This window comes from Coenobita brevimanus, chromosome 64 (genome assembly GCF_032717465.1).
Source record: "Coenobita brevimanus isolate Jiangsu-jjx chromosome 64, ASM3271746v2, whole genome shotgun sequence".
Lineage (NCBI taxonomy): Eukaryota > Metazoa > Arthropoda > Malacostraca > Decapoda > Coenobitidae > Coenobita > Coenobita brevimanus.
In genome coordinates this window covers 8,591,473-8,616,056 of record NC_137017.1, presented here as the reverse complement: position 1 = coordinate 8,616,056, position 24,584 = coordinate 8,591,473, and the positions used below count along the sequence as shown (strand labels likewise).

The 24,584-nt window shown below is 42.2% G+C and overlaps 1 protein-coding gene across 1 annotated transcript in view; it reads left to right on the top strand.

Annotated features, from left to right (window-relative positions):
• The window catches only part of LOC145404687 (uncharacterized), a 155,699-nt gene extending 131,326 nt beyond the window's left edge, over window positions 1–24,373 (top strand). Inside the window, exons 2-3 of the mRNA XM_080276240.1 lie at window positions 16,930–17,114; window positions 24,191–24,373. Coding sequence (XP_080132366.1) covers window positions 16,930–17,114; window positions 24,191–24,373 — 368 coding nt within the window. The remainder of the gene's footprint in view (window positions 1–16,929; window positions 17,115–24,190) is intronic.
• Window positions 24,374–24,584: the final 211 nt, after the last annotated feature.

The window sequence follows — 24,584 nt, the reverse complement described above, 5'->3', positions numbered from 1 at the left end:
CCAGCAGGAGCAATAATAGAATAACAGTAAACATCATAGTAGATAATTAAGCAAGACGTTCAGTGAAAAAAAAAAATGTCTAGCGGAATCAAGAATAAAACAGAAACAGACGTTACCACAAAGAAAGAGTTGACAAAAGACGTGAGGTATAGAGTTTAAACCAATGGAAAGTGGATGTGATAATGATAAAGTTAAGCTTACCCTACTTGTCACTATAAAAGGTCTGCCCAGAGCAAAGCAAAATTGTCTGGGGGAAGAAATAGCAGAGTAAAAACAGACACTCACTATGAATTTCAGAGCTAAAGGAAAACAAATAACAGATATGGTAATTCAAAAATTTTGGTCATGAGTCACTAGGGAAGTCTCTAAGTTAAATTCTGCAAGAGCGTCTGCCTGTTAAAGAAATAAGACAAAAATGTAAGATAAAGATAGGCGAACTGGTAAAGAAAGAGTTCAGCAATGAGACCGGTATTGAGTTAGATGGCAATGAAATATATATGGATGCTGTACTGATAAATGTTACGCTTTGTGTCTTATTACTACACGCCGCAGTCTCGTGGTCCAGGAGGCTCTCTTCCTTACCAGTCTTTTTTTTTTTTTTTTTTTTTTTTTTTTTTTTCGCCTCTAGTATTATCTTCTGTGTAACTTTAAAAAAAATCCATATGTTAATGTTTTATACACTGTTTTGACGGTTGCAAGAATAATATACTATCCTTACCAGCAGTTTTCCGTAATATTACAGTTCCTGTCACTGTACTTACTGCTGTTATTTTTGCTTATACTTTAGTGTTTTTCTTTCTACAGTCTTCCAATTATTATCAATTCATTTATTCATTCAGTCATGCATCCATTTATTTATATACTATTTTTTTTTTATCTACTGATTTTTGTACGGTACCGTCCAGACGCCATCACGGTACATCTGTTTCTCTGGTCTTATCAGTTGTCTCATCCTAACCTTCACCTTCATAACAATCCCTTAGTTCATTATCTTTTACGAAGCCCGGCCCCCTCCAGTTTAGGCATTTCTCTCTCTCTCTCTCTCTCTCTCTCTCTCTCTCTCATATATATATATATATATATATATATATATATATATATATATATATATATATATATAATGTGTGTGTGTATGTATCTATATATAATATTCAGAGCTTTATGGGAATTTTATTCTGGCCAACGCCAGACGATTATATTCAGCTGCAATGAATCCTCCAGCACTCAACCATTTCAGCCATAGCACATTTTTATTTTATACTTGTTCTTACCAGACGATTTTATTTGCCTTAGGAGACAACTCTGTTAGTTTGATTAGCTTCTCCACAGTTGAATATAGCCATCGCAAATTTGAAAAAAAAAAATACGGCCTCGGGGTGAAGGTGTTGATAACATAATTATAGCCACTTCTTCCTACTATATTCTGTGTTTTATTAAAATTAAAACTTCCGTCTTTTTCTTAATCCCCCTCATCTCTTAACTCTTCCCATCCATTTTCCGGTACTTGGTGCTTCCTTTTTCTTCAGGCAGGTCTTCTCCCCTCACCCTCCTCTCTTAACCCTTCCTGTCTAGCCTGACCATATCCCCATCCTTCTCATGGTACTTGTTGCTTCCTTTTTTCCCCCTTGTTTTACCATCTCTCTTTTCCTTTCCTTTTCCTGGCAGTCCCTCTTTCTTCCTCCTCTTCCCATTTTCCACTTTTCCTTAATGAAGTCACTCATTTAGCCCTTTTGGGGACAGGAATCCCGTTCAGATGAATAATCAGAATAAAATATCTGGCATTAGCTAAATAAAACATCTAACTGATCGCTTTCCCCATAAAGATTTAAACCTTCTCCCCCCTTAACCCCTTCTGTCTTGCCTAATTTCGTTTCCATCCTTATTTTCTTCACCAACCCTTCCCCCCTCTTTTTCCTTAAAACTCTTCCACGTTAACCCTTCCTGTCCACCCTACCCTTACACCCCATCCTTCTCCGTGTATTTTCCTCTACCTCCTCAGCCGTGTAAATATACGGACGTTCCCCCGTATCAGCGGCACCACAACACAACATGTCTAATTTCACCATTTTCATGACTGCTTCTTTTCCTTTATTCTTTTTACTGTTTGTCTTACTGACCTTTCCTTTTCCTAACCTTCCCAAACCAACTCAGGTCTAACCTAATATCGTCCCCATCCTTCTCCCCTTTCTCGACCTTTTATAATTATTATTATTATTATTATTATTATTATTATTATTACCTCTTTCTCCCATAACCCTTCCTGTCCACTTTGCCCATACACCCCATCTTTCCCGGTGTACTTTCCTCTTCCTCCTTAGCCGTGTAAATATACGGACGTCCTCCCGTATCAGAGCACCACAACACAACCCGTCCCAGCCATAATGCGAGCCTGATAAAGCCCGCCCCTCCCATTGGCGGGCTGGTCGTGCTGTGGGGGACGTACAAGGGGCCTCTGATAAGCCGCTGTTTTCTGATTGGCTGGGGATAACGGGGTGGGCGGGGTGAATGTAGTCGTATACTGTGCTCTGTTTCACCACCGCGAGCTTACTTTATTTACCGGTAACGAGTAATGTAACTTTACCTAACAATAGCCTTACCCAATCTAACCCTAACTAATTTAACCCAACCTAATCATAAGACTACCACCTAACCTAACCTAACCCTAACAGACAAACCACCACAGCATACAAAAACATAACCTTAACAGACAAACCTACCTATAACAGACTAATATAAGCTAACCTAACCTAATCAAGAGCTGTTCTGAAAATGAAAAAGTGCCCATATCGACTACAATATGGATTTTGTGGCCGGGGAGTGGAGCGCGGGGGGGATGGAGGCGATAACCAAGAAATATAAAGCAATCCCGTGACAAGAGTGCATCGAGTACATTAAGAATAGCGTAGCCAGCCAAAGCCCTTAACCCACAGCACATTTCCACCATCCCAGCCCCCCCACCCTCAGTACCTATACCCATGAACATATAAATTACCCCATTCCATACAACTATTCTTAAACACTGTTTTCCTTTTCATCTCACCACCTCTTTTCACTCTCCAAGCTCCTGTTTCTCTTCCTGCTAAATCCACGGTTGCATATAAAATCCTTTGAGACTCAGACAAATATGTAAATGTATATACTGACCCACAAATGAACTCACACTCAAAACAAACTACTTTTCAGGGCTATATACGCAAAGTTAGACTAGCCCTTTCTAACTCTAAACGCAAAAACAAAAAAACTAGAGGTGTCCCTAAGTGCAAGAGAGGAAAAAGGTTGGCAGTGTGTGTGTGTGTGTGTGTGTGTGTGTGTGTGTGTGTGTGTGTGTGTGTGTGTGTGTGTGTGTGTGTGTGTGTGTGTGTGTGTGTGTGTGTGTGTGTTTTACGATAAAGAAGCCGAACAAAGAGTGGCTCAGTTACCCGTGTGATTTATCGCTCTTGCCGAGGGAACGCAGCCGCCGGTAAATCACATTCTGATGAGGAGCTGGAGTGAGTTGTGTGGACGACTGGCTGGCTGGGGCAACGCTTATAATTCCACCCACCTATATTTATTTATTTATTATTTTTTTTTTTTTGGGGAGCCTTTTCAACACGATTTAACCCATTCAACCTACTCATACATTATTATTATTATTATTATTATTATTATTATTATGGCCAAAGCAAGAAGGCTATCAGAAATAATTAACTCCACTCACGCCACTATCCCCCACCATAACTCCTCTCCCCACCCCCGCCGCGAGCGCTTAACTTACCCTCCCCCCCACATCGCCCCCTGCAAACGCTTGTTAGTAAGTTATTAGTGCTCCGAGCGCTTGTGGATAAGTTATGGCCGTCCTGGGAGACCCCTACACGGCCGCTCTCATGCCCAGTTATTACAGTTATTTCACCTTAACTTGGCCCTGATGCTCGTCCATTTGTAGCTTATTCCACGTAGGCAGGAGATAGAAAAATTACAATGCTATGGTTCTACATCCTTTATGTAGCACTTCATCGTTACCCGCATCATAGTCTTGCGTTATTTTATCATTACATCGGAGCATTCAGGATATATATAATGCGACAAGTGACATCACGGTAGGAAAAACTGAAAATTCTGACTCCTGAAGAGGTACTTGTATTTCCCTGTTGCCAAAAAAAAAAAAAAAAAGTCTCATTAAGCACGGAACACAAACTATTACCTGGTCGCAAACTGGAAGGCGCATTTCATTTTTGCAAGATGGAGTGGCAATTACAGCTCAACAAACAAATCAAAAGGGTTAATGGATCGGGAAATGACTGGCTCAATGTTAACCAATTACACTGTTCACTCATTACACAATTCACCTCTTCACTAATTACACTAAACGTTTTTATTGTGTCTTTGGTAACCGGAAATTAACTCACTTATAATTATCATGCCTTTTGCTAACAAACACCTGGGGTTATTAATGAATGGCAGCTTAATCATATATACAGATACGATCATATATTTAATACTATTACTATTACAGACACCATAAAATACAGTAATATGCACATTCCCTGCACATTAAAAACTACACACACACGCATACACAGAATTCAGCCATGTGAAGAAACTCTCTCTCTCTCTCTCTCTCTCTCTCTCACCGGCGTAAGGTCAAGGGTGAGGAGGGCAAGGGGTCACACCTCTAAGACACAAACACAGGGTCGAGTTTCATCGTTCTGCTCCAACGCGACACACACACACACACACACACACACACACACACACACACACACCTACGAGTGTGTGTGTGTGTGTGTGTGTGTGTGTGTGTGCGCGTGCTTAAAGGTAATCTATAATCACATGTGTACATATCTCCCTGTATATATATGCCATAAATCTCCCTCAGGTGTGTGGGATTACAGGTATGAGCATTCACTGTTTTTATACATGTGACTTTTACCTGTTCTCCCAGTACACTCCTGACAGTAATGTGGATCCAGATGATACACAGGAGAGGTGTGTGTATATATGCTGTATATGTATAAGTATTTACAGGGTGTGTGTAAAGAGGTTGGTATATGTGGGTAACAAATAGGGTAAGTGGTGTGTGTGTGTGTGTGTGTGTGTGTGTGTGTGTGTGTGTGTGTGTGTGTGTGTGTGTGTGTGTGTGTGTGTGTGTGTGTGTGTGTGTGTGTGTGTGTGTGTGTGTGTGTGTGTGTGTGTGTGTGTGTGTGTGTGTGTGTGACAGACAAACAGAATTTTGTGCATATTTTTTTTTTTTTCAAACTGCAGAAAATAAAAAAGGATTAAGGTATGAATGAAGTGAAACAGAACGCCAACTTTTGTCTCTGCCTGTACATAAAGCATTTTGGGTTGGCACAGAGGGTAACATATAGTAAAATATGGGGGTGTGTATAGCGCACCTGTGAACGTATACACCTGGTCATTCAACACGTATAAAACACCTGTAACGATATATATTTGTCAGTGTATGGCCTAGTGAACTTAATTTATAATAAGACTTGAAAAATGTCGAACAATTTACTTTTATCTATTTGTCTATTAACCTATTATCTGTTTGTCTATCTATCTATCTATCTATCCATCCACGGCTAGCTGGCAAGATACTGACACTAGAGTTTGGAAAGTAATATGAGTATTTACTCCTTCATCACAAGAATGTATAATTTTCCATGGAGATCAGTAGTGACTTTTTAGGATAAAAGGAGTTAGTACAAAGTCACAATTTTCACAAACAATATATATATATATATATATATATATATATATATATATATATATATATATATATATATATATATATATATATATATATATATATATAAAGAGAACATATTTTTGCTGCTATACTCGTTTTACTCTAACTTAGCCTAAATTTGCCATCTCTCCCTCTTGAGTGCCGAGTGGTAAAAAGAGCTTCACACTCAATTATACAGTATTGCTAGTCACAAAAAAGTACATCGAAAAAGGATGTATGGGCTTAACACTGTCTCCTGTCACTGAGCTACGAGAAATACACTGCAATGTCCAAATCCAACTGCGCCCATTTTCCTCACCAGCATCACTCGTCCACCTGTAAGTGTTGGGTCACGAGTGCTTTATTAGTGTGACAGGGGGGGTGTCGTGGCAGGTCAACAACACACCACTCAAGTGTTACAAGTGTTACAAGTGTTAGCGTCTCGGTTCGGCTACACAGGGACTTGTTTCCACTTCCTCGCTCCCTAGCCTGCTTCTTTGGATTTTTCTTTCTTTCTTTCTTTTCTTTTCTTTTTTTGCCACTAACAGTAATGTAATTTTTCTCCTTTCTGTTATTTTTCTAATGGGTCTGTCCTCTCTCTCTCTCTCTCTCTCTCTCTCTCTCTCTCTCTCTCTCTCTCTCTCTCTCTTCTGTGTGTGTGTGTGTGTGTGTGTGTGTGTGTGTGTGTGTGTGTGTGTGTGTGTGTGTGTGTGTGTGTGTGTGTGTGTGTGTGTGTGTGTGTTCTTCCATTCTATTGATAAACACCACCGATGTTCGTTTTTAAACTGCATCTCAGTATTATTCATATATTTCTAATCTGTATTTTAACTTTTTCTTACCTTCATGCCAGATAACTTATTTGTTTATTATTATTATTATCATTATCATTATTATTATTATTATTATTTTTATTATCATTATCATTATTATTATTATTATTATTATTATTATTATTACTACTACTACTACTACTACTGCTTAAGAAAGACGGCCTCGGAGGTGTTAACATCTTCTTTCTCCGTTATGCCCAACTTTTTTCATTTTTTAAAATCTATTATCATGTTTATATTACTCTTAATACCGTAATGATTGTTGCGACGTTCAGCTTTATATCTTCTTCGTGAATAAATCATTCTAAAAACCTTGAAAATGCGTTGCAGTTGTAACATGCATATAATCCCTTAAATTCAATTATATATTTTTTCTTATTCTTGCTGACTCCAAACTGTTATATTCAAGTTACAAAAGACGTAGTAATGAGGACTTGATAACTCTACCCTAAGAAAAAGAAAAATCTGTTAATGGCGAAAATACAGCGAAAACTACGTCCTTGGGCTGAAAGGTTAAAGAAACTGATAGATTTGCCAGTGCTTAATATTATCTCCATCGCCAGGATCCTGACCCAGTATTTCCACACCCACAAGGGACGAGAGAATCCATACCACCGCTCTCCGATTCTTTTGGGGACTAGAATCAGAGAAGAAAGAAAAACAATCGTCAGAAACCCCTCCTCAATTCTCCGCAAACTGTCTCCAAGCAGCCGAGTCTCTCCTCCCGGCCTGCCGTGTCCAGAATCGTATATAATTGACCACTAACAGAATGCGCCACTATATTTCGTTCATAATATCTAAGTTACCCCGCCCACCTCTCCCGCAAAAAGAAAATGGTGTCCCTGGGTGTTACGAGAGGGGAAAGCTTTCCTTTTTTTTTTTTTACAGTACGAGGCGGAAAATAAATTGGAATGCCGCCAACAGAAACTTATTTTTTGTCCGATTCTGGGCATAGACTAGACAGCCCTTTCCCTGATGCCCACCCGTCCCCCTACGCGCAAAAGCAGGCGTCTCAAATCTTCACATGTTACCATTTCAGCGCCAATACCCATCGTCCATACTAATTCAGTCCCAGGATTATTTCACTCACGTATGTCGGTGTTAGCAGGGGTGTTTTCATGACATGTCGGCGGGTCATGTGGAAAACAGGTAGACTTTTAATTAACAACAAATTCAGTCTCGATCTCAGGTTCTTTCGGCCAGCAGTACACTAATTCACCGACTGACCACTACCTGCCCCGTCATCATCATCATCATCATCATCATCATCTTCATCATCATCAACATCATCATTTTCATCATTATCAACATCATCATTTTCATCATCATTATCATTTTCATCATCATCATCATTTTCAACATCATCATCATTTTCAACATCATTTTCATCATCACTTTTATCATCATTAACATCATCACCATCATCATCAACATCATCATTTTCATCATCATTATCATTTTCATCATCATCATCATCATTTTCATCACCGTTTTCACCATCATCATCATCTTTACCCTTTAAGCACGCCCCATCATCCTTAAAAAGTAAACTAAGTACCTGGTTATTAGGAAAAAAAAAAAAAATGACGTGAAAAACATTATATATTTGTTCCCTAAATTAGTTATACGTTGTTTTTAGGCTAAATTTAGGTCCCATGCTTCTCTTCCATCTCCGAAAAAAAAAAAAAAAAAAAAGGAGAAACGTATCCGACCACATCCTTGAAAAAAAAAAAATAATAATAAGTCAGTGGTTAAGACACAAAAAAAAATATATATATGAAAGACGGAAAATTAACTGGAATGGAATGGCGTCTCCAAATCATCATTATTATCCTTGACACCTACAGTACCAAGGCACTATTGCTGGCCTTGAGAGAGAGAGAGAGAGAGAGAGAGAGAGAGAGAGAGAGAAATGCTACAGCCCTATTTTCGGCTACGTAACCCCACCCACCACCCTAACCCCTAAAAAAAAAAGAAAAAAAAAAGAAAAAATAGTCACTGGTATAGTTCATCCTCTTTAACTTGGCAGGCATTTTTCGTCCTTCTGCAGTCTCCATAGCACTTCTTCGTGACTAGCACCATATTCAAGCGTTAATCCCTTGTTGTACCTCAGCATTCAAGATCGAAAGATGGTAATTTTACGCCTCGTTAAAGCGAAAAGGGTCCAGTTAGATACAAAGGAATGTTGTCTGAAGGGCGGAAAATAAGGCTAAATGGAAGTCTTCAAAACATTATAAACCTCACCCTTAAAATGCCACAGAGCTATTTCTCATCTAAATTTACGTTCCCCCTTCTTCCCTTATAGCTAGCTAGACAGATAGATAGATACATAAATAGACAGACAGACAGACAGATAGATAGATGGACAGACAGACAGACAGGCAGATACATACACGTAAATATTTAGTTTTACGTTCTCTTTATAAAATTTAATAATCAGAGGCGAAAAATAAACCTGAATAGAAAGCCCTCATCAAAACTTTAGATACCTGACCCACAAAATAATGGAACAATTTTTTTTTTTTACCTATATCATGCCCAATAAAAATAAAATGAAACTATAGGCTCTTGCAGGGAAAAAAAAAATAAATCAGCCAGCAAGTCTTTATATACTTGATTCATATAATACTGGAACGTTTTTTATTTGTTTTTTTTTTTTTTGGGGGGGGGGCTACATCTACGAGTAAAGTTCCCCTCACCTTATTCCCCGGGCCATTTCTTTTTTAAAAGAAATCTTAAAATCACTGGCAACTGAAAAGAATGAAAGAAAGACAGAAAGGAAGGAAAAAAGAAAGACTGAGAAAACAAGAAAGAAAATAAGATTATTAATACATACATACATACATACATGCATACATTCATACATACAGGCAAACAAACGTACAAACATACATCCCGGTACATAAATTCATAATAAATAAAATAAATAAAAGATTACTTGAGGAGAAGACCAACCAGGAATGCAATCTTCAAGACATTATACACTTGACCCTTATAATACCAGAACAATACTTTTCATCAACACTCATGAGCCCTGCGACACCCCCTCCCACCCACCCCCTCGTCAGCCACCCCCTCCAGCCCACGCCTTGTAAAAAGAAAATTGAGTCGGTGGTTATTCGAAATTATAGGAATGCTGCTTGAAAGGCGGAAAATATGTAGACTGGAATGGAATACACTCCTGAAAACATTATATATATTTAACTCCTAAAATACTGGAGCTCATTTTTTTCACTTCTAACTTGCCTTAAAAAATCAAAATTGTCCTCAGCTCATGTAGACTAAAAAAGAAGAGAAAAAGAATGGAGAGAGAGAGAGAGAGAGAGAGAGAGAGAGAGAGAGAGAGAGAGAGAGAGAGAGAGAGAGAGAGAGAGAGAGAGAGAGAGAGAGAGAGAGAGAGAGAGTTTTAATCATTTACATCCTTTGTCCTTGGAAGAAAAAAAAAATCAAGTCATTTTATCCTCGACTCCTAAAACACATTCTCCCATACACATCCAACTTCCCCCTACCCACCCACTCACCCACCCTCGTCGACCCCTTGCAGGAAAAAAAAAATCTAAAAAAAAAATGCTTGACGTGAAAATCGCTGGGAATACAAACTTCAGATTATAATATACATGATCCCTAAAATATCTGTATTCAACGTAAGAGAACAGATGAGCTGGTGAGGGTTAAGGAAAAAAAAATAGTTATTGGTTGTAAAAGAGAGAGAGAGAGAGAGAGAGAGAGAGAGACAAAGAAAAGAAAAGAAACGAAAAAAGAAATAGTCTGAGGTTAAAAATTGCCAGATATGTTTTTAAAATGTCTTATATACCAGATCTCGGTAAAATACTATGGTGCTACTTTTCTACTATATTTTAAGCACCCATCTCTCTCTCTCTCTCTCTCTCTCTCTCTCACCCCTTCGAGCCATTTCTCTGCTCAAGTGGTGTGGTGTGGTGGTTTGGTCAAGGGCTGCTTCACCCCGCCTAGAGCAGCACCAACCTCTCAGCCTCAGCACCTCAGGGGGTTCTTATCTCCCCTCTCTCGCCCCGAGGGACTCACACCACCACACAACCACACTACCACACCACCACACTACACCACCACACCACCATCCTACCCCACTACCACACTACCTCCACTTTCTACCCTTGCCTCAATCCACTCCACACTACCCCCACCACACTATCATCAAACTTACATCACTACACTACACTACCAAGTAAACCACCACACATAACTCCCTCTAAAACATCACCATCACCATATCACACTGCCATCAGCCTCCACACCATACCACACCAGCACCAACACCACCATCATCACAATACAGTACCACCACACCAAACTGCCACCACACCATAACACCACTATTTCCCACCATCCTCGTCACACCATCAGTCCACTCCATACCAGCATACTATCACCACCATCATAAAGCGCCTTCAGTCATCAATCCCCACCATATCCACCACCATGATTCCCTCACTGCGTCCTACCACCATTCATCAGTGCCACCACCAACATTTTCAAGTTCACTTATGCCAGCTAATACCCCACTCCTCCTTCCATAAACTATCACCATTAACACCATATAATACACAGACACAGGCCCAAAATAGTATAAACTCTGAACTACGAATATATAGGGTATAAGTCAGCGTCAGAGTCCTGTAGAACTGCACTTGACTGTAATCCGTACCAGCACAATGTCAGGAATTAAGTATGAAAATAAATATGGCACCCTCTGCACACTACTGCGGTCGCAAGTACGCACACGCTCACGGGAGTGCATCACTGACCATCAGATGTGGTAAAGAGCTTATTGCGCACACGCCCGCATAGGATTTTCTATCTATTTGTCTATCAATGTTTCTATCTCCATCTATCTATTTATCCATCTATCTGTCCATCTATCTATCCATCTATTTATCAATCTCTTGCCGAACCCTGCATCTCAAGCCCTTCTCAGTAACCAGGACTTTCGGACTGACAGAATTATTGCGAGTATATTTTGAAAGCAATCTGTTCACTTAGAGAAGGAAAATAATATCACATTTGTGGGTTATTATGGCACTCCAAGACACCACCAATTACATACACATTGCCACATCACAAGCATCCATAATATCATACTCTGCAACATCTAATAACGCCACATCTTCACCAAATCCCACGCCTACAAAAAAAGAAAAAAAAAAAAAAAAAAAAAAACATACACTACCACGCCACACAGAGCCACATCTCACAGCCACGCTTAACCCTGTCAAACCCTCACACTGCCACACGTTACAACACCTTACAGAATCACACCTCGCCCATCCACACCTCACATACTAGGTCAGCACATATTACCTCACCTCACACTACCACACCTCCCATCTACAATACAGGTACACTCTAACCACTGCATCATACCCACATCACACTTTACATTACCCGCAATAGATAATAATAATAATAATAATAATAATAATAATAACAATAACAGAACACGTTATTAACCCCTTAGCTGCTACAGGGTATCTCTCGGATGAATAAATATGACTGGCATTAGCAAAAATATTACCTGAGAGACACCATCACAACGAGAGGGCAAAATTACACTTTAGGTATGGTAGTCTTCCTGATCATACATATCTGGTACCAGTAAAATTCCTCACAATTCCTTTCACTTCGTCCGCATCTTATTAGTCTGTTCAGTCTACCGTCGCGTTATTTTCTAAGTGCAGAAAGTACCTCTCCTACTTACGAAAAAAAAAAAAGTATTCTCATTAACCCTTTCACCTCGAAGACGCCTTACTTACCATACTGCTTCTACAGACAGACGATTGTACTCAGTTTAGGGGAGAGCTCTCGAAGAAGGGATAGATGTAGGCTTCATTAACTCCTTCAGTACGAGAGGTCTTGTCTGAGCTGAATAAAACAGACTAATGCTATTCTCATGAAAATGGAAACTGCCACCATAATCCTGAGGTTAAATACGGTCACTAGAAAGAACACAGCAATTCCTTCGCCGTGCTAAATATTCTGCGCTGTACTAATCACGATCCCTAATTTCTTTACCCCCCCCCTGGCGAGAGGAAAGTGAAGGACATGGCTGAAGAATGGACTGGGGAGCAGATATTGGCCTTTCATCAGATACATACACTCACACATACACACACGCTACTGAACCGCCATTATCCATTAGCCTGTACTACACCAACCAGACCTTCCCCTTCCCTCTTGCCAGGAGGGGTAAAGCAGTCAGTGATCGCGACAGTACAGAGGGTTTGATGATAATGAGTAACAAACTCTACGGATGCCAATCTCCATACTATGACGTTAACTGTGTAAGAAACTCTACGGATGCTAATCTCCATATTTCTTAGGCCGACTTTTATATGCTAGCAGCACGACTACGTCCTTGTATTTTGACATATTTTGACCATAATTAACCACTTCATCTTCCGGCGTAAGAGTACTTACAGATTTTTACAAGGATCTTCCCATTATTATTATTTTTTCCGTAATTTGGACTATACTTCAGTGTCTGCAGTACATAAATACTCGTACAGACAGACATGAGTAAAAATGATCTCTTTGACTCTCAGCGACTACGGTTAGCACGAGCATTAAGACAAGCTCCGCCACTGCCCCTCAACCTATCATCCAACGTTGCAACTGAGGCCACCCAGCCCGTGTCGCCGCCGTAATCAGTACCACATTAGCGCCAGCACCTCAAGTCGTTGGCGGCAGATACACACAGAGATACCTGGCCTGACCGACACATTGCGTAGGCTTGTGTGTCATGCTAGTGCTGATGATCGTTATATTTTCCTGAGCTGCGATCACAAATAATTTTACTTCATTATGATACATGTGACGATGAGAAATGACCTACGAGACCCAGCGCCATTCTCTTCGGTGCCAGTGAAGGAAGTAGGATAAATATTATGGAAGAAAATACCACCACACGACAGACTCCGCCACTGCCACCCCACCTTGCACAGCCTATGTTGCAACAGGGGCCACCCAGCCCGTGTCGCCGCCCTAATCAGTGCCACATTAGCGCCAGGACCCTAAGGCGTTGGCTGCTGATACACACACAGATACCTGGCCTGACCGACACCTTGGCTCGTATTCTGGTCGGTCAGGGGAGCTCCCTAACACCTCCTCCTCAGTGATTTATTATGGGATATGGTTGGTTAATATCTTTTTGTATATTATTTATGCAGAGAATGGCAATATTGGAAGGGCTGATGTAGCACAGATGAGGGCCGTAAGGTGTAATAAACAAAATAAATCGCTTAAGGTATTAGACAGCCTCCTCAACCGACGAGAATACAGATCCTCGCCTCTATATAGCCATGCTGTTCTGTGAAACGTGTTCTCATGTGCTCAGGAAACTCCGAATAAGGCACCTGTTAATTTTGCATATGACGCTTTAATATTCGTATGTGTTACTGTATCTGAATAATCAACATCGATAATCCCAATATATCATTTAGGAAAACAATAAGGTAAGATTGGCCTATGTGGAATAAATCCCTAAGGAACTGGTGCTAAAAAAAAAAATAAACTCGAAGATTCTTTTACACTACCGGTACCGTTATTTCAACTCTGTCCCCACCCTCGTTTTTTACCTTCTATGACGCTGTGTCCTGCCACACTCTTAACTTTGTCCATCTTTTTCATTTTCCCTGTTATTCTGCGAACCTTCCCTTCCTTACGTATGTTCTGTATCACATTCCTCTGTTAACCTTCTCTCTTTTCTTTATGGTCTGCATCGCCAATCTTCGACCTCTTCCTCCATCGCAAAACTCTTCTACGAGTACTTCAGCTCTTAAACCATATTTTACTTCCTGTATACCCCACTTTCTGCATCTCACTTACCTTCCTTTAGCTCCCCCGCTATACCCACTTCTTTGACCCTCTCTCTATATATTTGTGTTCTATATCATACTCCCTAAACCCCGTCTCATCGATACTGTTCTGTATCTCACTCCTCGCAGGTGCGGTAACAGGCGAGGGGCAGAGGTGACTAGGTGTGGTGACAGTGTGATAACAAGTGTGATGGCACGGATGCTGGTGTGTAGATGTAGTGACAAAATGTGGCGACAAGTGTGACGGTAAAAATGCGGAGATGTGACGGGTGTGGTGACGGGTGTGGTGATAGGTGGACGCATGTGTGGCGGCAGGTGTGACAGGTGTGGTGACAGGTATATATGGACAGGTGTGTAGTCCCTGTTCACGCCGCACTGCCCCCGCACGCCTCAAATATCCGGCCTCCCCTCCATCTCTCCCTCCTTCTCCTCCCCTTCCACTCCTCTCTCCTCCTCCATACCCCCTCCTCCTCTCACCCTTCTCTCTTCATCCCAAGTCACACGTGCTTCTCTCTCACTCTCTCTCCCTCTCTCTCTTTCTCTCTCTCTCTCCCCGTCTCCACTTCTCCGTCCCCTCTTTCTCGCTTTTACTCCGCTATCTCTCCTCAAATTATATTCTTCCACCATCACTAATCAGGGAAAAGTTTTCCTTCTCTATATTCTCTCTGTTCTCACCATTCTCTATATTTCATTTCCTTAAATTTCTCCCTCCTTATCCTCTCTCCCTCTCTCTCGTTTTATCTATCTATCTATCTATCTATCTATCTGTCTATCTATCTACCGACATATCTACCTACCTACCTACCTATCTTTCTATTTACCAGCATCTATCTAACAAGGTAACGTAGCTTATGATGAGAGTATTGTAGAAAAAAACAATTCATAACAATTTTTTTCATATTTTTACCTCGCAACTTCTGTGTGATTTGCGGGATCGATTTTGCGTTTTTTATTTATCCACAAGTAAAAGAAAAAAAGCTGCAAAAGAAGAGTTATATTACAATTGTTCTCTTCTTGTTACACGTTTTCAGATATCACAGACACTTTAATGGATTTCGAAATTTCCCTTATAAGCATTTGGGGTGTTTCGTATGCCTGTTTATTTACTTATTATTTATTTATTTATCTTTGTGGATATTTAATGAGTTGCCACTACTATGCATATGAGTGTGCCTTGTTTCTCTCTCTCTCTCTCTCTCTCTCTCTCATAAATCGTGGGTCAGGGTGTGAGGGAGGAGTGAGGAACAAGGGTATAAGGGTGGAGCACCAATTCTCACGTTTCTCCCCGGATATTAAGGCTAGCGACAAACGACAGAGAGAGAGAGAGAGAGAGAGAGAGAGAGTACGGACAGACAGAGAGAGACAGAAAGATATAACCGGTAAACAGACAGACAGACAGACAGTGACACCTAAAAAATAACAATCCTAATAAAGACACAGGAAACCCAACCACCACCACCACATTCTTTTTTTTCCTCTCCCCACGGGGCAAAAAAAAATAATTGGAATGGCTCTATGTTGGTTTTGTGTGGGATCGATATCGAGGTGTGTGTGCGCCTGTCTCCCCACGTACTCGGTCCCTCTCACTCTCAGCTGGATCATAGGTCTCAATAAAGCCACTGATATTGATGCAGCATTATACACAAACACATGATTTTCGGTCTCTTCCTTCAGCTGGGTCACAGGTCTCAATAATGTCACGGATTTAGATGCAAAATTAGACAAACAGTTGATGAATTTCGGTTTCTCACTGTTAGCTGGTCAAAGGTCTCAATAATGTCACGTATTTGGATGTAGTATTAGACAAATGGATGATGAATTAGATGAGCTTTAGACAAACAGACCAATTAACACTTCAGCCAAACAGACATATTAACAAAGGTAGACAGGGAAAGACATCAGAAAAAGAAGACTGACCTATATCGATAAATGGGCAAATGACGGACAACTTGACACGAGAGATATATTGGAAAAAGAGGCACAGAGACATAAAGAGAAAAGCAGAGGTAGTTAATAAAGAGCACAGATAACTAGAAATCATGCACTAAAATAAATGGGACGTATGTACATTTTTGGCCACAAAAAATGAATTCATACCGCACTTAATGCAAACGGTAAAGATTAATTTTCAGAGAATGTACCGGTAACTGGATTAACAGTAAACAAAAAAATGCACTGAATATATACGACAGAACCAGCAACAGGCATATGACTCCTGCGCAAAGCGACATTTCTCTGGCTGAATATAAATTATCTGGGGGTAGAAAAATCGAATACATTAGTGTTCCCTAAAAGCCAACAGCACCGAGAAAACGAAACTTGGAACAACTCTACGGTTTCTGCTCGCCATATTTCGGGATTTTTTTTTTTTTTTTTTCTCTCTCTCTCTCTCTCTCTCTCTCTCTCTCTATCTATCTATCTATCTATCTATCTGTCTATCTCTCTCTCTCTCTCTCTCCTTTTTTTCTCCTCTTCCTCGTCCTCTTCTTTTTCTTTTCCATTACAAACACCCCACACTCACACTTCTCTCCCTTCTCCCCAGACGGTTCGGGCAGCCACCTCAACCTCTTCAGCAACAAACAGCCGCCTAAGAAGAAGCGAAAGAGCCGGACCGCCTTCACGAATCACCAGATCTTCGAGTTGGAGAAGCGGTTCCTCTACCAGAAGTACCTCTCACCTGCGGACAGGGACGAGGTGGCGCAGGCTCTGGGTCTTAGTAACGCGCAGGTAAGTTACGACGAGAGTATACGAGATGAGGAATGAGGCCAGGTGAAGGGGAGGGGAGGGGAATGAAGGAAGGTGAGGTTAAAGGGGAAAATGAAAGAAAACAGAAATGAAAATCAATGTGGGGAAGTACAGCTACTTTCCTGAACACACACACACACACACACACACACACACACACACACCAGTTTCTCGCACACAAAACTGAACTGCCATTTTAGTGACAGTGGCAAAGTTCGTGTCTTTCTCTTCCGACGTATTCCCACCAAAATATATTTACTTCGATCTTGAGTCAACTGGAGCCTCCATATCAATATTTATCATGACTGCCCCATTAATTTTTCTGACATGATTGTGAGATATGGGTAAACAGATACAGACAGACAGAAACAGCTGCGAAAACGAATCTATCCACCTTTGGCCAAAAATGAATAAATAAAAAATATATATCTTTTACAAGGAGAGCGAATAACACAGAATTAACACAACCTGCCAACTGCTAGACTAGACAAAGCAGCTGCCGTAGAGTATGTGAGGAATGTGTGTGTCAGTAAGGTCCTCTCCACATACAGTCAGCAAATGTTCAGGAAGCGAATTTTTTTCTTATATACGAGAGAATCAATTATGCATTCTTCTGTATTCTTTAAATATAGAGCCTGTACTGTTTTTAGTCCTAATATTCTTGCATACAACTGTCCCTTTTACAGCAAAATACCACCCTATAAGGTGATATATAATCGTCTGGAGGCAGTAAGACTAAATCACCAGTGTACGTCAGCTGAGTCAAGGGATTAATACCATATAATTTCCTGGCCATGTAGCTTTATTTTTCCCTCCACTTCCCTCCAACCAACACGCTTTTAACTTACTCCTTAATGACCCTCAACCCGATACCAAACAACTCTATATTATTCCCTAACCCCTTAATGTCAATCCTCCCAACCCCGTAGTGCCAATCTCTCTAGCCCCATAGCGTCAAACCCCCACCAACCCCTCAGTGTCAACCCCCCCACCAACCCCGTAGTGCCAATCCCTGTAGCCCCTTAATGTCAACCCCACCAACCCAGCAATGCCAACCCCCCCAACCCCTTTCTGTCAACGCCCCCACCCCCACCACAATCCTTCCCCAGTGAAGGGATCGTTAAGCACCCCAACACAACACCACTAACTATACAGCAAGCACAGACACCAACTCTTTATTATTTTTTTTTACCCAGTTGACATATAACAGACCGTATCGCCGGTTTAAAACCCATTCACCACGCAGACGTGATTTGTACTTAATTTTAGCTACCCTCCTACGGTTAGACTGATAGACGGATAGATAGATAGATAGATAGATAGATAGATAGATGGACAGATAGATGGACGGATGGATGGATAGATAAAAAAGATAATTAGACAGACAGACGGATAGAGTTCCTTCTCTCTCCATAACGCAAGCACTTCCAAGATAATTCACCTTCCCCCTAACCCCCCAACCCCTACACCCCACCCCCACCTCCTCAACGCCAAGCAACCCCCTCCCCCTCCTTTCCTTGCACCCCAGCACAACAGCACTAACTAGTAAGCACCAACAGCAACTCTCTTATTTTCTTTTTTTTACCCGGGTTGACAAATACCAGCCCGTGTCGCCGCTTTAAAACACATTCCGCCCGCCAATTGTGTCCCGTCGTCGATATGCTCACGCTAGAACGGTGTCGCTTGAAAAAAAAAAAAAAAAAAAAAAAAAAAAGGAGAGAGAGAGAGAGAGAGAGAGAGAGAGAGTACTGTGTCTTGAAAGCATGGGGGAAGGCGAGGGAGGAGAGGGAGGGTGGGGAAATGGAGGGTTGAGGAAAGGAGGCAGGGAGGGGTAAGGCTGGGGAATAAAGGGAAAGTTGAAGTGGGGGAGAATATGGGAATTAGAGGTCTGGGTGTGGAGAAAGACAGAGGAGGTAGAGAGACGTTGTAGAGGGACAGACGGTGGGGAGGAGGAGAGAAGGAAGAGAAGAGTGGGGAGGGGGATGGAAGGAGGAGAATACAAATAAAGTGATGAGGAACTGTTCGGGTAGTGAGAAGTAAAGGAGTGCAGGGAAAGAGGGGGTACTTGGGGAGAAAGGGAAAGAGACAGAGGAGACCAGAGGGAGCTGAAGGAGAAAGGGAAGGATCTGAATCAGAGGACAGGGAAATGGAGAGGAACAGAGGTGAAGGGCTGGAGAAGAGAAGGAAAGGTGAGCTTAGTTAGAGGGGAAAGGGGGTGAAAGAAGGGACACTTATAATGAATCGAGAAAAGAAAGATGGGGTGAAGGGGGTGGGGAGAAAGGAAGAAAGGGGGCAGGAATAAAGTGGTGGGGGTTATTGAAGTAGGAGGAGGAAGGGGGAGAAGAAAGAGAGAGAAGGAAGGGTGCGACTGGTTGGGGGAAGGGGGACTGGGGAGGGGTGAGGGAGGTGACACAAATAACTGAGTGTGCCCTGTCATTGGAGTGGGCGTGTGTCAGGTGCTGCTACTATCCATCACGTTTCACGGATGACGAAGGGTCTGGAGAAGGGGGAAGGGGGTCTTGTTGAAGGAGGGGGCGCTGTAGGAGGTTAAGTACGGGTGTTGAAAGAAAGTGGATGAGAAGGAAAGGATGCAAAATGGGTGAGAAGGAAATGGAGAGGATATCGAAAAGAAGAGGAGTGGATGGGAAAGAAGGGGAAGGGGGGAGTGGAAAGGAGGGGGGGCTGGATGGGAAGGAAATGGTGGGGAAGTAGAAAGAAAGGGGAGTAGATGGGAAGGAAAGGGAAGGGAAGGGAAGGGACGGAAAGGGAGGGGGAGAAAAAAAGAAGGGGAGTGGATGGAATGGAAAGGAAGGGGCAGTGGAAGATAAGGAAAGGTGGGGGAAATATATAGAAAGGGGAGTGGATAGCAAGGAAAGGGACGGAGTGTGTAAAGGAAGAGGAGTGGAGAGGAACGGGAGGGACCATGAATGATAATAAAGGCTGAGAGGGGAATGGAGGAAGGTGGATGCCTAAAATGAGGTAGAAGACACTGCAAGTGATTGACTGAAGGAAGGCTGAGGAGGGAGAGAAAGGGATATGGGAGAGGGGAAATTGGGAAGGGGAGAAAAGAAAGGAAAGGAAAGTTGAAAAGGGAGGAAGAGAGACGGGAGGAAAGGGAGGTGTAAAGGAAGGAAACGTGAAGAATAAGGGATAGGGTAGGTTTGTCAGGGATGGCAGGGTTAACGGGAGACTTGGGGGACAGTGAAGTCAAGAAGAGAAAGGGTGGCAGTGTATTAAAAGTGGTAGGGGACTTTGCAGGGGGTAAGGTTACGTAATGTAGGGACACACACACACACACACACACACACACACACACACACACACACACACACACTGTTTACGAGTGAGAGATAATATACAGAATGGGCCATTTATAACGCTCCTCTTCCTGGCGCTTTCTCGTTTGTAATGGGGACGGCTCAGTCAACGTTATCAACGTCTACCCTGCATCGTCTATTTATTTTCAACTTCCACTAACACACCACGCCCACACCAGCAGAATGAGCCGTTCCCGCAAACATGAGATATCGCCAGGTGTTACGCTACTTACGGATCACCCTGTATAAACCTCAAAAGGGAAGGAGTACGATATTAATACGTACAAAAACTAACAGTAATGCTAATCCCATCTAAATATACGTTCTCAGCCAGGATCAAGCTTTGGCTTAGCCTAATGTTCTGCTATATTCAATTAAATTTTCGCCGCGGGTTAGGATCAAATCTTAGCTCAATCAAACACTAAATAAGCCTTCCATCGAACCTACCACCTCAGGTTCTATACAACAGAAGGTGACAAGTGTGGAAGGGGAGGTGCTGAAGTGGAGGATGGAGGAGGAGTAAAGGAGATAGTGACAGAGAGGGGAACACTGAAGGTAGAGGTGAAATGGGGGAAGTGCCATGTAGAGGAGAGGACTGTGGGTTAAAGGCTGTGAAAAATGAAAGGCAATTAGATGTACAGGTGAGGACTATTAAGGTAAGGGCTGAGGGGGAGGGGTATGGTGGCTGAGGATTGTGGGAAATGAAGAGTAAGAGATGCAGGGATGAGTGAGGGGTGAGAGCTGTGAAAAGGGGTAAGTGAGGGGTAAGGATTGTGTGGGGGTGTGAGGACTGTGGGCTGTGGGGGTGTGAGGGGAGGGAAGTTGGGTGTGAGGGGACGGTTGCTGGGCGTGAGAGGTGAGGGCTGTGGGGGTGGGGTGTTTGAGGATGAGGGCTGTGGGGGTGGAGTGTGAGGGGTGAGAGCTGTGGGGATGGGGTGTGAGGGGTGAGGGCTGTGGGGGTAGGGTGTGAGGGGTGAGGGCTGTGGGGGTAGGGTGTGAGGTGAGGGCTGTAGGGGTGGGGTGTGAGGGGGTGAGGGTGACACGCAAGACAGGGGCGGGCGTGGAGTCCTCGCATGACCGTAATGACAGTCCAAGTGTCCGCGGACCCTGGTTAACGCAGGACGAAAGGCACGGACAGCACGCACACACACACACACACACACACACACACACACACACATACACACACACACACACACACACACACACACACACACACTTGTCTCTCAGCTCAATACCTCACTCCTTTACCGCTTAACAGTCCCCTCATATTGCTAAATACACCACAGATTTTAACACTAGCCTGAGGGAGTATTTAGTATTTTATTATGACTAAATACAGACAATTTTATTCAGCTTTACCCTCCAGACGAAAGGACTAACACCTTCAAAGATGATTTTCTATTTTATCCTTACAACGCCAGTCGATTTTAATTTCACTTTAGGAAAGAACCCCCTCACCCTATCCCCTGTTGAGAAAGTTAATTCCGTAGAGATTCGAGAGCTTCCTATACCTGCATAAAACTCCCTTGTGGTAGCCAAACTATAACACCAAAACGGAAGCCACTTATTTACCATCTCTACATCTCACAGCCCCAAACACAACTCATTCTACACCTTCCTGATGAGAATCGAACTCGAGGTCTTTCGATTGGGAACTAAATGTGCTAACCATCTCCCTAAACCACCGAAAACCACCAGAATCTTTCATTGCTAAAAATTGTCGTTACCCTCTGGACTGGAGACCTTGATGGAAGATACAAGTTTCGTGGAAGAGATGTGGAGTGGTGGCGTGACAGACAGGGTGACGGAACAGCGTATATAGCCCGTCACTCCTGTCTGTCTACTCCTTTTTTTTTTTATGAGAGAGAGAGAGAGAGAGAGAGAGAGAGAGATTCATTTAACCAAACTGAAATCGTTTGAGTCCCAGCTGATTATAAGGATTTACACAACAAGAGAGTAGGTTTTTCGATCGAGCTCTTATATTATTCACCTGTAAACAGTAGACTCATGCTTCCATTATTGTTATATGTGCAGCAGGAATATAATTGGATCGAACACCGGAACTACAATCCACAATAAAACAGACTTATTATCGTATTTAGATAACGCTGACTAGACATACTGACACAGGAGAAAAAAAGAACATTTTTTCTATCCAACATATACAGCACAAAACCAAGCTAAACTTATAAATGTTCTTAGATATACCTCAATAATTCGTATTTACAAAGAAACTGATGACATATTGGCTCAATGCCTCATATAATCCATGTTAAAAAAAAAAAAAAAAAAAAGTGGCACGAATAGGTGAACAGAACCTAGTGCCTGTCTGGACAAAGTGACAGCCGATGGTAATGACAGGGACAGCCTTTTAGCGACAGCATATTTGGGCACGACAGTACTCGAAGAGAATAAAACTGTCTAATGTTAACGAAAATCAACGGAAAAACTGTCATCGGAACAGTAAGATTAACGACGATGTATTTCATTCTTTCAGTGACAAACGTCCTCCTTAAGGAAAGTAAAATCGACATGAGGGCGCCAGAATAAAATTTTAAAACGCTTCGTCTTATTGGAGGGGGGGGGGGGTGAGGATTAAAAGATCCATACCAAATGACAGGAAGGGGTGGACAGAATTGAGCGCCTGGGTGAACAGAATTGAGCGCCTGAGTCTGGATAAGGTGACAGGTGATGGTAAAGAATGACAGGCAGTCTATTTAACGAAAAAGAGGGTTTGGCAAGGCTGTATCGATTAGCAGCCAACACAAGAATGAGGTGGAGGGCAGGGTGGAGGAGTACATGGGGGAGGGAAGCTTGGAGTGGCGGGAGAAGAGGGTGTTAGACTGGGACAGATAAACAACTCCTTCCATACGATGACCTTTTCTCGTAGCTTATTCTTGCTACAACCAGACGATTTTATTCAGCTCGAAAAGTTTATCCTAGACTGAATAAACTGGTATGAAAACAGAAAGATTAAAATACAGTAAAGACTACATAATCGGAGTGATTGGGTTAATTCAGTTGATACTTTGGTTACGTCTAGCTTGCTTTTAATGAACTCTGGGCAAAAATGAAAAGGAAGTTGATTTCTTGGATGTGCCGCAGATAAATACGCTCTGACGTACAAAAGGAACATCTTAACGTCTCTCTCTCTCTCTCTCTCTCTCTCTCTCTCTCTCTCTCTCTCTCTCTCAAACAAATAAATCCGGTACCGTACTCACGATTGCGTCAGGGTCCAGCACAAATGTAATGGCAAGCAGACATACCTGAAATGAAAGAAATCCGACATTAAACACACAGATCAGGAGTCAGAATATCGAAGGTGATACGAAAAACAATATCAGAGTTTTGGGGGGTGTTCCTGTGGTGTTAAGAGGTTTCCTGACGCCTCTTCCTGGTAAGCTGATTTCTGCATATACTTTTGGCTATGGGATTTCTAACACTAAGGAAATCTAATACCTTTTTACTTCATCTCGAATCACTCCAGCCCTAATTTTCCTTCTTCTCTTACGCCAAAAGATATCACTAAGCTTACTAGACATGACAGAAAGAGTTAACACCTTGATTTCTAGCGCCAAACGATCTCTACCAGACCCTGCTCTTTGTTAACACGTCCCTCTCACAGGTATCACGTGGTAGACATTATTAAGTCAGAATGAGTTAACACCTCGATTTCTAGCACCAAACCATCTCTACCAGGCCCTTTTGTTTGTACCCTAACACGTCCTCCTTCCACAGGTAATCACGTGGTTCCAGAACAGACGGGCGAAGCTGAAGCGAGACATGGAGGAGCTGAAGAAGGACGTGACCTCCCACAAACTCCTCAGCGACCACACCGCCTTCATCAAGACCATGACGCAGATGGGCCTACTTAAGCACAAGCCGGGGGAGACCTTTGACCTCAAGAAACTCACAGGATAAGGGTGGAGGAGTGTACTGTAGAATGAAGGATAATATGGGGATGGTGTAGGAGACTGGATTTACATTAAGTCGATAGAAGCAGACACGAAATTCATGGAGATGGTGAGGGAGACTGAATTTACGTCCCGTCCATAAAAACATGGAATCCACGATGATGGTATGGGAGACTGAATTTACGTTGTGTCGCTAGAAACAGGCAAGAAATTCATGG